Source organism: Lepisosteus oculatus, chromosome 4 (assembly GCF_040954835.1).
Source record: "Lepisosteus oculatus isolate fLepOcu1 chromosome 4, fLepOcu1.hap2, whole genome shotgun sequence".
Taxonomy (NCBI): Eukaryota; Metazoa; Chordata; class Actinopteri; order Semionotiformes; family Lepisosteidae; genus Lepisosteus; species Lepisosteus oculatus.
Window position 1 is genome coordinate 4,906,562 of NC_090699.1, and position 13,524 is coordinate 4,920,085.

General features: G+C 43.0%; 1 protein-coding gene and 1 long non-coding RNA gene across 2 annotated transcripts in view; one reads left to right on the forward strand and one right to left on the reverse strand.

Moving 5' to 3' along the window:
• LOC138238118 (uncharacterized) overlaps positions 1-13,524 on the reverse strand; it is an 84,987-nt gene that overhangs the window by 52,826 nt on the left and 18,637 nt on the right. The gene's annotated exons all lie outside the window — the stretch shown is intronic.
• Positions 3,763-8,506, forward strand: LOC102684240 (mast cell tryptase-like). The gene is made up of 5 exons (XM_069187988.1): positions 3,763-4,051; positions 4,707-4,872; positions 5,576-5,832; positions 6,543-6,685; positions 8,032-8,506. Exons 1-5 carry the CDS (start codon positions 4,000-4,002, stop codon positions 8,188-8,190), a joined length of 777 nt encoding a protein of 258 aa, XP_069044089.1. The 5' UTR covers positions 3,763-3,999; the 3' UTR covers positions 8,191-8,506.

Genomic DNA, 13,524 nt, shown 5'->3' on the forward strand with positions numbered 1-13,524 from the left:
AACAGTCAGGTCAGGACTGAAGCTGCTGTGTGCTGGAGTGACAGTGAGATCAGTCAGGTCCAGCAGTGTGTGAGTGAACAGTCAAGTCAGGACTGAAGCTGATGATTGCAAAATGTTGAAGAGTGAAGTTAGAATTGTATTCTTTGTAAGAACTGTGCATTACACACCGTTGTAATAAAGTGCATTTTCTAAATAAAATGACCCCCACTGGGTTTTCTGTCTGTGTTCATCTGTGTGTTTCTTACACAGTGTGTCTCCGATCCACACAGAGTGACTGTCTGCAAGCTTGACTTTCTGACTTTCTGAATTCTGAATTCAGACATGTATCAGCATGTATCAGAGTGTGAATCAGTGTGTGTGTCAGAGTGTGTGTCAGTTTATGTATCACTGTTCCTGCTGTGTTTTTGAGCTCCAGGTATATTTCAGAGAGGAACTGTTGTGAACTGTTGTTGTGAAAACAGACTCACAGTGTAAAAGCTCTGCTCTGGACCCGGGCTCTTCAGTCACTGGGGAGACACACAGAGAAATGTCTCATCAGGGCTGCAAGTTCGTTCTGAGGCCAGGAAATGCGAGGATTGTGCTTCTGTATCCAGGGGTAACCAAGAACGAATGGGTGCGAAGGTGATTGGAAGTCGGAATTGAATGACCTCCAGGCGGGTGGCGCCGACACAGAGAGAGAGGGGTCCTGTCTGCCTGAACAGGGCTGGAAAGGGGGACAGGGAGGGATTGATACTCGGACTTGAGCTCCCGAAGTCTAATATCCAGTTTGAAGATACGCGAGATGAAGGAAAATCAAAGGGCAGGTGTGTGACCTGATCCTTTAGCTCGTTGGATAATCCGCGCCGGAACTGCTGGATAAGAGCGTCGTGATTCCAGGAAACTTGGGAGGCCAGGGAACGGAATTTAAAGCGTATTCCTGAAAAGAAGGGGCTCCTTGAGTGAGGGAAGTGAGCTGTGAGACAGCCAGGTGGTGAGAAGGAAACTGACCGAAGACGGACTGCAGAGCTGACATCGCCGGTCACAGGGAGGTCCCGGGCGACGAGGTCGGCTGCCCAGTCCAGGGCTCATCCAGTGAGGTAAGAGACCAGGTAAGCTACCTTCTCCCTGTTGGTGGGAAAACACTCCGGACGTAGGTGGTAGGCCATCCAGCATTGTGACAAAAAGCCCTGACACGTCACAGGATCTCCATCAAATGTTTGTGGAGCTGGGAGAGGGAGAGGAAAGGTGGCTGGGCGCTACTGGCTGAGGGGGCGTGAACGAGTAACGTGGTCAACCAAACGCTGAACGGCTCTGGTGAGCTCGCCCAGTGTCTGGGAGTCTTGCTTTAGGATGGAAAAGGGGTAGTTCAGGCCTGCTGGGTGCATGTTTGTGGCTCACAGCAGAGACAGGAGTCTTCAGGTGTGTGTGTGTGACAACAGAAGAGACAGGAGTCCTCAGGTGTGTGTGTGTGTGACAACAGTAGAGACAGGAGTCCTCAGATGTGTGTGTGACAACAGGAGAGATAGGAGTCCTCAGACCCAGATTGTGAAACTGGTACAGAGTACTATAGGACACAGTATAGCACCAAGTCAAAAATGAAAGAAAGGCTTTATTATCTCTCCCACAGTGACAGTGAGTGTGAAGCTCCACTTTTCATCTTCTCACACACTGGCTGACAGGGATCCTGAGGCTCATGGCAGAACTGTGATACTGTGGAGAGAGAACTGAGACAAGTTCCTCTGTTCTTCAGAGATTGAGTGTTTTTAAAAAAACAAATAATAAACATGTTTTTTTTTTTGCAAAATCATATATTTGATTGCCTCTGAGAAACAGACTGTGTGGCTTTGGGGTTTGAGAGGAATGAAAACTACACTGTTATCTTCATAGCAACTGAGATCACCGAGATGGAGAGATCAGTCTTCATGACATATATGGTCCTTTTCTAGACCCTTCTCATCTCATCTTGAGTCAGCAGGAAACTGAGTGTCTGTATAAGACCTGAGCTGATTCCACAGACAACTTCTGAAGAGCTCTGGACTGACCATCCCAGAGACCTGCTCCATCACACACTGAGACTCTGGACTGAGCAACACCAACTTCTGAACAGCTCTGGACTGACCATCCTAGAGACCTGCTCCGTCACACACTGAGACTCGGTATAGAGCAACACCAGTTCTAATAAAACCAGGAGTGCGCAAATGAATTTCCTGCAGTTACTGTTTGGGCTCCAGATCTTGAACTTATTTCAAGGTAAGCGAGTTTGAATAATTATATTTTGTAAGGTTTTTACAACTCTGAGAGAATGTCACAAACACTACTGTGTCTCCTGACCCACTATGATTCTTATCACTGGGGAGACACACAGAGAAATGTCTCATCAGGGCTGCAAGTTCGTTCTGAGGCCAGGAAATGCGAGGATTGTGCTTCTGTATCCAGGGGTAACCAAGAACGAATGGGTGCGAAGGTGATTGGAAGTCGGAATTGAATGACCTCCAGGCGGGTGGCGCCGACACAGAGAGAGAGGGGTCCTGTCTGCCTGAACAGGGCTGGAAAGGGGGACAGGGAGGGATTGATACTCGGACTTGAGCTCCCGAAGTCTAATATCCAGTTTGAAGATACGCGAGATGAAGGAAAATCAAAGGGCAGGTGTGTGACCTGATCCTTTAGCTCGTTGGATAATCCGCGCCGGAACTGCTGGATAAGAGCGTCGTGATTCCAGGAAACTTGGGAGGCCAGGGAACGGAATTTAAAGCGTATTCCTGAAAAGAAGGGGCTCCTTGAGTGAGGGAAGTGAGCTGTGAGACAGCCAGGTGGTGAGAAGGAAACTGACCGAAGACGGACTGCAGAGCTGACATCGCCGGTCACAGGGAGGTCCCGGGCGACGAGGTCGGCTGCCCAGTCCAGGGCTCATCCAGTGAGGTAAGAGACCAGGTAAGCTACCTTCTCCCTGTTGGTGGGAAAACACTCCGGACGTAGGTGGTAGGCCATCCAGCATTGTGACAAAAAGCCCTGACACGTCACAGGATCTCCATCAAATGTTTGTGGAGCTGGGAGAGGGAGAGGAAAGGTGGCTGGGCGCTACTGGCTGAGGGGGCGTGAACGAGTAACGTGGTCAACCAAACGCTGAACGGCTCTGGTGAGCTCGCCCAGTGTCTGGGAGTCTTGCTTTAGGATGGAAAAGGGGTAGTTCAGGCCTGCTGGGTGCATGTTTGTGGCTCACAGCAGAGACAGGAGTCTTCAGGTGTGTGTGTGTGACAACAGAAGAGACAGGAGTCCTCAGGTGTGTGTGTGTGTGACAACAGTAGAGACAGGAGTCCTCAGATGTGTGTGTGACAACAGGAGAGATAGGAGTCCTCAGACCCAGATTGTGAAACTGGTACAGAGTACTATAGGACACAGTATAGCACCAAGTCAAAAATGAAAGAAAGGCTTTATTATCTCTCCCACAGTGACAGTGAGTGTGAAGCTCCACTTTTCATCTTCTCACACACTGGCTGACAGGGATCCTGAGGCTCATGGCAGAACTGTGATACTGTGGAGAGAGAACTGAGACAAGTTCCTCTGTTCTTCAGAGATTGAGTGTTTTTAAAAAAACAAATAATAAACATGTTTTTTTTTTTGCAAAATCATATATTTGATTGCCTCTGAGAAACAGACTGTGTGGCTTTGGGGTTTGAGAGGAATGAAAACTACACTGTTATCTTCATAGCAACTGAGATCACCGAGATGGAGAGATCAGTCTTCATGACATATATGGTCCTTTTCTAGACCCTTCTCATCTCATCTTGAGTCAGCAGGAAACTGAGTGTCTGTATAAGACCTGAGCTGATTCCACAGACAACTTCTGAAGAGCTCTGGACTGACCATCCCAGAGACCTGCTCCATCACACACTGAGACTCTGGACTGAGCAACACCAACTTCTGAACAGCTCTGGACTGACCATCCTAGAGACCTGCTCCGTCACACACTGAGACTCGGTATAGAGCAACACCAGTTCTAATAAAACCAGGAGTGCGCAAATGAATTTCCTGCAGTTACTGTTTGGGCTCCAGATCTTGAACTTATTTCAAGGTAAGCGAGTTTGAATAATTATATTTTGTAAGGTTTTTACAACTCTGAGAGAATGTCACAAACACTACTGTGTCTCCTGACCCACTATGATTCTTATTAAGGAATTTTCTGTCATCTCCTCTCTGTTTCTCTAGTCATGCTTTTATTACTGAGTGTTTCTTTATATTCTCTCTCTCTCGCTGTGTCACAGCTAACTTGATACTTGGATCATTAGTTACTTTCACATCAGTTTCATAGATTGAATGGTCACCTCTCATTTTTTTACCTGTCTTCTCTTCTCATGTGTTTTGAGATTCATATGAAACCTGTTGTCTCCACATCTATATCACCAGCGTCCTCAAGGCTACAAGATTTCACAGCAGCTTCACTGTTTTAAGACTGAGCCATGAATATTTCATGTTTTCCTCTGTGCAGGATAATATGTATATGTGATCCTGGACATGGTCAGTTTTCAGTCAGAATGTGAAGGAAGGACAGTGCTCCTGGATGACTGATCTCAAGCCTGTTCTGTATGAACCCCTCTGTGTCTCTCCAGTGTCCAGCTCTCCTCTGTCCAGGAGCTCTGTAGTGGTCAGTCAGGGTGTGAAGGAGGGACAGTGGTCCTGGATGACTGATCTCTAGACTGTTCTGTATGAACACCTCTGTGTCTCTCCAGTGTCCAGCTCTCCTCTGTCCAGGGGCTCTATAGTGGGCGGTCAGGATGCACAGGATGGAGAGTGGCCCTGGATGGCTCGTCTCAGGACAAATGGAGTGTATAGCTCGTGTGGTGGCTCCCTGATCAGTAGTCGCTGGATTCTGACCGCTGCACACTGCTTAGAAAAGTGAGCATTTACAACTTCATTTCACTTCACTTGATCTCTGTTAACACAAACCACAGCAGGTGTCCCACTTGAAGTCCAGATCTCTGTATCTGAGCTCTATTAACACAAACCACAGCCGGTGTCCCACTTGAAGTCCAGATCTCTGTATCTGAGCTCTATTAACACAAACCACAGCAGGTGTCTCACCTGGAGTCCTGATCTCTGTATCTGACCTCTATTAACACAAACCACAGCAGGTGTCTCACCTGGAGTCCTGATCTCTGTATCTGACCTCTATTAACACAAACCACAGCAGGTGTCCCACCTGGAGCCCTGATTTCTGTATCTGAGTTCTGTTGACACTAATATTCAAGCTTTACTTGAAGTCTAACTCCTAATCCTCCATGACCTATAGCCCTCTGAAAACAGTGGGCCTGTCTGTTAACTTAGAAAACTAGTAATAACTCTAGATATTACTATTACTATAACAGTGCTACTGTTGCTACTGTTTCTGTTGCTAATGCAGCTAACTGGAGTAGTGATAGTTCTCATGTACTGTAGTATCTACTGCCAGTTCTATTCAAGCTAATGTAACCTTTACCGCTACCCTTCCTATTTTTACATCTACTGTTTTTCTGATACACTCGTATGAAGAGCTTTCTTCTGATATTGATAATACTGTTACTATAAGTGCTAATATTTCTGATAATTCAATGTTTTCTAGTACCAGTGTGGTGAAGGTGTCCCTGGGAGCTTTACAGCTGGTAAAGACACCAGAGTACCAGGGCTCTGCGAAAAGGATCATCACACATGAGAACTACACTCAGTTTACAGGGGGCTTTGACATCGGCCTGGTGGAGCTTGAGGACAAGGTGTCTTTCAGTCAGAGGATCAGTCCTGTGAATCTGCCCTCATGCTCTGAAAACATCAGTCCAGGCTTGCAGTGCTGGGCTACAGGCTGGGGGAATATTCGAGAAAACGGTAGGAGACTGCCCTCTGTGTCTCAGTCATGGTTCTGTGGGTAGAATAGAGGGAGGAGAGAAACAGGGAAAAGGGCTTTACAGTGAGTTACAGACTATAGTTCACTGGGGGAAATATCTGTCTGTTACTGAACAATATCTGTGTCTGTGTTATTACTGATCTGACTTTACTGTTAGTTATCAGTTTATACATATTGTGAAATAAAGACAATGCTTTCAGTACAGAAAGAGGGGGCAGGTGTGTCTATAAGCAATATAAATATATTTCCTTTTGAATATTTCTTTTTTAGAAACCTGTCAGATAACAGTCCCAGGACTGGATTCAGCTGTGAAAAGATGTAAAAAACAGAACAGCATCAGACTTCTCAGTTTTAATAGTTTTATATTGTGTCTTTTGTGATATATCATTTCAAGTTACAGTGAAACATTAGACATACAGAGAAATTAAACCAGTGAATGAAACAGAATTAAATGCTACACTAACAAAGTAAGAGCTAAGCTGGTATTCGAAAGTGTTGAATTTGAATAAACTATTCAAATTGTGAAAATGTCAGATTCCCAGCAGTTCAGATATCAGTGTCACTGGATCTCCTGTCCTCTGAATCCAGGTGTCACATCATGTCAGTTCAAGTGAGAATGAAGCTTCCTTGTGTCCTGATGGGCATGAGGCTGTACATAATACTATGTTTTTCAATCTCTCTATATGTTCAGTGAGCCTGGAATATCCTTACACTCTACAGGAAGTCCAGATCCCCATTGTAGACAACCAGCAATGTAATCAGATGTACAACTGCATCATTAGACCAGACATGATGTGTGCTGGGTTCTACTGGGGAGGGAAGGACACCTGCCAGGTGAGTCAGACTGCCTGTGAGCTGATGAGGCTCTCTAACCCTTTCAGCAGGTACAAGACTATATTCAGTAGTACAAACAGGGAGGGAAGGACTCCTGCCAACTGGACCTCAGCTCAGTCTTTCCTCCTGTCTCCAGCAGTCAGCTGTCTTGTTCACACAGTCCCCAGACACAGATCATGATCAGAACTGTAAGACAGACAGAATAATGTAAGACAGGTCACAAACAGGAGGAGACCTGGGGTAACACTCAACATGTCTGGTAAATGAGTGGAACCTGTGCCGAGGGTCTAATCATTTCTTGAAAGAAATCCAGGTTTTGGCTACAACAGCATGGCTGGGAAGCTTGTCCCACACTCCCACCTCCCTTTGTGTAACATAGTGCCTCCTTTTCATGGTTTTAAATTCTCTTCCCTTTATTTTGTTTGTGCACTGTGTGTTCTGAAGAAGTCATCTGGGTTGACTTTGTCATGACTCTGAGGATTGTAAATACACAAGTTCTGTTCCAAGCCTTTATAGCTCTATCAAGAAACAATATCATGGGGAAAAAATATCATCCCCAAAGCAAAACCTTGTCAAAATACAGAAAACCAGAATTCATAGCCATCATTTCTTCATTTTCCATCATGTTACCTGGAAAAACCCTTTTCCAGGAAACAAGCGGGGAGTCAGACTCACACTATCCTGCTGCGAGTCTGGCTGGTCTGTCAGTCAGGGAAGTCAGCCCAGGCAGAGGTTTACAGCTGCTCTGGTTATTGCCTGGCTGTGAAACCAGCTCTTTCCTGCCTGTGCCTGTCAGTGGTGAGAGAAGCAGACAAACACTCTGACTGTTATCAGTTTATCTCTGCCTGTAATCAGCTGGCTTCCTGCAAGCTAGTCAGTCTGTTTTTACAGACTAAAAACTACAAAACGTCCTCCAGAACTGCTTGGAGCTCAACAATAATAATAGAACTAATGGACCTTTTAGTCTTATTTTTATAATTTGATCATTTTATTGTGAAAGAGAACCATACCAGGACCTGACTATATACAAATCTTCATGCAGATTTATTTTTGTCTTTGATCAGTTTCACAGTTTTGTCTAAAGTAGTAGACACATTGCAGAAGCACTGGGGAAAAAATGAGCCTTTCAATGTGCTCGTTTTGGGAAAAACATGACTTTTTGAAGACAGAAAATTAAAAGTGTTCATTGTTTCTTTTTGCTTTTATTTTTTATATTTCTTTCTAGTGTTTGAGCTGCGTAAGAGTTTGAAATATAAAAAATCTGATTTGCAGACTTGAAGCCCAACTCATAAACTCATTAAGTCATAAACACCTTAACCATTGTGACACAAAGACTCTCTCTACAGGGAGACTCTGGAGGTCCTCTGGTCTTCAAGAAGGGGGATGATTGGGTCCAGGCTGGGATTGTGAGCTTTGGAAGAGGTTGTGCTGAACCCAACTCTCCTGGAGTCTACACCCGGGTCTCCAGCTTCAGGGACTGGATACAGACCAAATCTGGGGTCTGAGTCTGACCTCAGAAACCCAGCAGCTCCCTCTCCTGTCTCAGACCTGGAGCTTCCAGATCTGATTGTTGCTTATGCCAGCAATTCACCAGCTCCTCTACTGTTGTGTGTGTTTATTACTGAGGGATTAATCTCGTCTCTCCTCTCTCCGTCTCACTGTGTCTCCTGTCCTGTTGTTGGATTTTATTACCTGGAGATTCTGTGTTTTCTCCTTTCAGTGTATCTTCTGACCTCTCTCCCTGGTGAGACTCTTGGCTCTGCTCTGCCTGCTGTGAAAGATCACTTGTATTGTGACTCAATAAAGCTCCAAGCATTCAAATTCCTGGTCTGCAGTAATTATTGATCTGTAGTTTATTTCAGCCTTTTAACTGGCTACTATGAGGTTCAGAAATGCAGAAGAGACTCTGAAGGGGTTTTTAAATGACATTTGAAAATAAACTTCTATATCATCAAGATTATACTGCTAGAATTTTAGATTATAATACAGATTTGGCCCACGAATCTACATCTGTTTTGTGAGTCACTGGAAAATCTGATGTGGACATGACTTAAACTCCTCAAAATGCAGAATTAGAGTTAAATTTGTCCCTGACCGATCATGTCAAATATTGTGGCCATTTACAGCATTGCTGCACTGATCACTGCTGTGGGCTTTTTTGTCAAAGTGCAGTAAGAAGCTACAATTGTTTAGGTAGTCAAACAGAATGTGTAAAATGATTAAGCTTTTTCTGAATTTCCAAACTATTAAACCAAGTTCAGGGCAGCACAGTGGCGCAGTGTTCAGTGTTGCTGCTGCCAGAGCTGTTGTTGGGCCTGTGTGTCCCTCTGTCTTGAGCTGGACTGGTGTCCTGCCCAGGGCGTGCCCTGCCTGGGGCCGTTTCTTGCTGAAACAGGCTTGGCTGCACCCACAGCCCTGGACTGGATAAAGCGGACTGGAAAATGATGGATGAAACAAGTAACACGTTTTTTTTTCTTTTATGATGTAGTTTAATATTGTACTGTAGGTTAAAAAAAATGAAATTAAAGTTGCTTATATATTTTTAATTTGTGATTCATAGTTTTTATTGCAGGTCCTAATGCCCCAGTATAGTGACGGGGACACTATCCTGTAAATAAGCGCCATCCTTCGGATGAGACGTAAAACCGAGGTCCTGACTCTCTGTGGTCATTAGAAATCCCAGGGTGTTTCTCGAAAAGAGTAGGGGTGTCACCCCGGCGTCCTGGCCAAATTCCCCATTGTCCCTTACCCATCATGGCCTCCTAATAACCCCCCTCTCTGAACTGGCTCCATTACTTTGTTCTCCTCCCCCCCACTGGTCGGCAGGCGGAGCGACGCGCCGGTTGGAGTATTTCTCGGTCGCAGTTAATGGCAACGTCAGCTCAAAGATTTGGTTCAAACCACCAAATGGAGACTGGTGTGCCGACAAGCGGACCCTGCGGGATTAACGCTACGAAAGAGAGAGAGTTTTTATTGCAGTAAAAGCATCACATGGAACGTGAGACTAGGCTCTTGTGGTGCTGCAGCCCTGGACAGCATCTTGTACCTCCAGCAACCTTATTTACTGTATCTCTTGCAGTAAATGCCCAGCCATCTACATTGGAGAAACAGGAAGGAGACTCGGAAACCGCTTCAGAGAACACGTCAGGGCTGTGAAGATTAAAGATCTCTCCAAGCCCATTGTTTCTCATTTCACCTCTGACGGCCACGACCACTCTAATCTCTCCGTCTGTGTTCTCCAAGACGGTTTTCCGAACTCATACATCAGAAAGACCACCGAAACTAAAATTATTCTGCAGTTAGGATCACACATTCTCGCTTCCCTTAACGACCGATTACTGTTCTTTTAAATTTTCTCCATTCATTGGAAGTTTCATTTCACACCTCTCTGCACCCATTCTGACTTCACACCTCTTGATTGGCCTCTCTTTCTGTCCCCTGCTCCCGCCTCTCACTCCTCCTCCCTCCCAACCTTTGTTCTCCCGCTACTTTACCTTTGCCTACTGCCCTGTCTCTCTCACACCTGAAGAAGGCTCCACGGCCGAAATGTTGTGTTCTCTTTCTTTTTTTTTTCAGCATGTAATAAACCTATCACTTGTTCCTTTGCAGCCTACGCATGCTGACGCAGCTACCCACCCGATATTAATATGCATTCACCTGGCGTTGTGCGGTTTTCATCACTCTCTACGGGAGTTCTGGCTGTGACGAATTAAACCAGTTTCACAGGTATTTTCAAAGTAGAAGTGGATGAGTCTTCCAGCAAAAGACACCCTCCCCCCCGACAAAACCTCTTTTTTTGCTTACAGTAGTACTTAAGTACAGTACAGTAAGTAAGTACTTACAGTACTTATTTATAGTAGTAGTTCTCGTGTTAAGAAAGTTAGGTGTTAGCATAAAATATTAGTAATCAATAATATTACATTTAGCACTGTAATAAATTGTGCTAATAATAAATTATATTCTCCTCTGAGAATGTATGGGGGAGGAAGAATGCCCATGGTCTTTTTACTGATAAACTTGTGTCAAGCTGTCAACAAAAACCAGCTGTCAAAAAAAGTTTTTTTTTTAAAAAAAGTCAATTGAGTGTCCATAATATTGCTATTTTGCTATTGCTAATTGCTATTTCTACTGTCTGAGTCTCTGTGTCTACAGTACATTGTTTGTAAACAAACCGGTTTCACAGGACAAAAAATCACTCGTGTTTCGTGCATAAAAAGTGGTTATTAACTATTGAAACCTGTTTTATTTATTTTATTTTTATTTAGATTAAGAGTTCCTGTCACCCCCATTTCCATTTAAATCGCAAACCTGTGTTTAATTAAATGTCTGACAATGCAACGTAAATCGTTATCTTTGTCTTCTGCATAATAATGTTCACCTCTCTGTCCAGCAAATTAATTCTAAACTTTATTTTATATAGCGCCTTTAAAGGTGGCTTCTCAAAGTGCTTTACAGGATAAAAACAATGACAACCATATTGTATTTCATTGCACTTTGACAGATTGTCTTTAAATCAATTGTTATTCCCAGAATATTCCCACCTCCAAATAAGAACAAAACTGCAACAATTTTATTAACTGGCTGTTTCAGTAACTTAAAGTATACATTTAAAGTAATAATTTAACAATATATGTAAATGTTTTAAGATATGTTTATGTTGTAAATGTCTGTAGATTGTATCTTATTTTTAGTTTTATTTTTGTTTCACGTTAATTTTATAAGGGAGAGTGTCATAGAGACGACTCCCTTACCCCAATCTTGATTAAAATACTTTTATTTTTTCAGAATCTGGCAATGCCAGACAGAATTAACATTCCCTGCAGCCAAATGGCCTTGCAGATCAGAAAATCAAGGAACAAAACAATTATCGTGCTCGGCTCCTCAATGGAATTGCTTTAACTTGCTAATGCGTTGGTATAACAGTCCGTGTGTGGCAAGCTTCTAATGTCTCCCAACTTCGGCAAAAGGCGACTTCAGAACCCGTCTTTCATTGGAAGACAATGAACATATTCTACCCGTACATGAGAATATAATGCTGGCGCGCGGGCGCGGTGGGGTGCTGTACCAGCTGTCAAAAAACATTTTTTTTTTTAAATCAATTGAGTGTCCATAATATTGATATTTTGCTATTGCCAATTGCTATTTCTACTGTCTGAGTCTCTGTGTCTACACTGTTTGTAAACAAACTGGTTTCACAGGTATTTTCAACCCTCGGCCACTGTTGTTCCATCAGTTGTCATCCTGTAAAGCGCTTTGAGGAGCCACCTTTAAAGGCGCTATATAAAATAAAGTTTATTATTATTATTAATATTGATCATATTTTTCCTCCCAGAACTTGTAAATTGTTGTTGTTATCCTGTAAAGCGCTTTGAGAAGCATACTGTCCAGCTTATTGTATTTCATTGCATTTTGACAGATCGTCTTATAATCACTTGTTTTCAGAATATCCCCCCCTCCAAAACCCCCTTTTTTTTGCTTACAGTAGTACTACTTACACTAGTACTTTTCGCGTTAAGAAAGATAGGTGTTAGCATAAACTATTAGTAATCAATAAAATTAAATTTAGCACTGTAATAAATTGTGCTAATAAATTCTATTCTGCCCTCCAGTGGCGAGGTCACTGCTTGCCCAGACGAGAGAGAGACACAAGACAAGCCCGCCAAGAGTGCGGGCCTGAGAAGGAGAGAGAGAGAGAGAGAGAGAGAGAGAGACCAAGAACCAGGGAACTATTTACATGGAAAACGGGCGATCTCCCCAGACTGTACCTGGATACCTCTTGGGGGATATCCTCTATATCCTCTTGGGGGATATTCTAACAGCAAGTGATTATAAGACGATCTGTCAAAGTGCAATGAAATACAATATGCTGGACAGTGCTGGGAGGAAGAATATCATCAATATTAATAATTATAATAAACTTTATTTTATGTAGCATCTTTAAAGGTGGCTTTTTTTAAAAAAAAACTTTTTTTAAATGCATTTACATTTGCACACAGCGCGGTGTTTACTTGAACATGGAGATGCCATACTGAATAAAACCATTGCAGCGGAATTTGCATCGTTTGGCAGGGCTACAAGTGGTGGTGGATTTGGAGACTAAATGTATTTACATTAGGTTGCTGTAAGTGGAGCACTAATAAGCCCAAAGCAACTTTATTTTATATAGCGCCGTTAAAGGTGGCTCCTCAAAGCGCTTTACAGGATAACAACCGATGAAACAACAGTGGCCGAGGGTTGAAAATACTTGTGAAACTGGTTTGTTTACAATGTACTGTAGACACAGAGTGTTACACCAATGCATTAGCATGTCAAAGCGATTCCATTGAGGAGCCGGTCCCGATAATTGTTTTGTTCTTTGATTTTCTGATCTGCAAGGCCATTTGACTGCAGCGAATGATAATTCTGTCTGAAAAAATACAAGTATTTTAATCAAGATTCCCTTATAAAATTAATGTGAAACAAAACAAATACTAAAAATAAGATACAATCTACAGACATTCACAACATAAACATATCTTAAAACATTTACATATATTGTTAAATTATTACTTTAAATTTATACTTTAAGTTACTGAAACAGCCAGTTAATAAAATTGTTTCAGTTTTGTTCTTATTTGGAGGTGGGGATATTCTGACAACAATTGATTTAAAGACAATCTGTCAAAGTGCAATGAAATACAATATTACGGGGGTACCTTTAAAGCAGAGACGACGAAAATAAAGTTTATTATTAATTTGCTGGACAGAGAGGTGAACATGCAGAAGACAAAGATAATGATTTACGTTGCATTGCCAGATTATGAATCAATAAAAATATTTAATTAAACACGGGTTTGCGA

Excerpts from the sequence above, each read along its gene's own strand:
- LOC102684240 (XM_069187988.1), top strand. The coding sequence starts at position 4,000 with ATGAATTTCCTGCAGTTACTGTTTGGGCTCCAGATCTTGAACTTATTT. Across the intron at positions 4,873-5,575 it reads GCTGCACACTGCTTAGAAAA|TACCAGTGTGGTGAAGGTGT; the intron begins GTGAGCATTTAC and ends AATGTTTTCTAG. Across the intron at positions 5,833-6,542 it reads GGGGAATATTCGAGAAAACG|TGAGCCTGGAATATCCTTAC; the intron begins GTAGGAGACTGC and ends CTATATGTTCAG.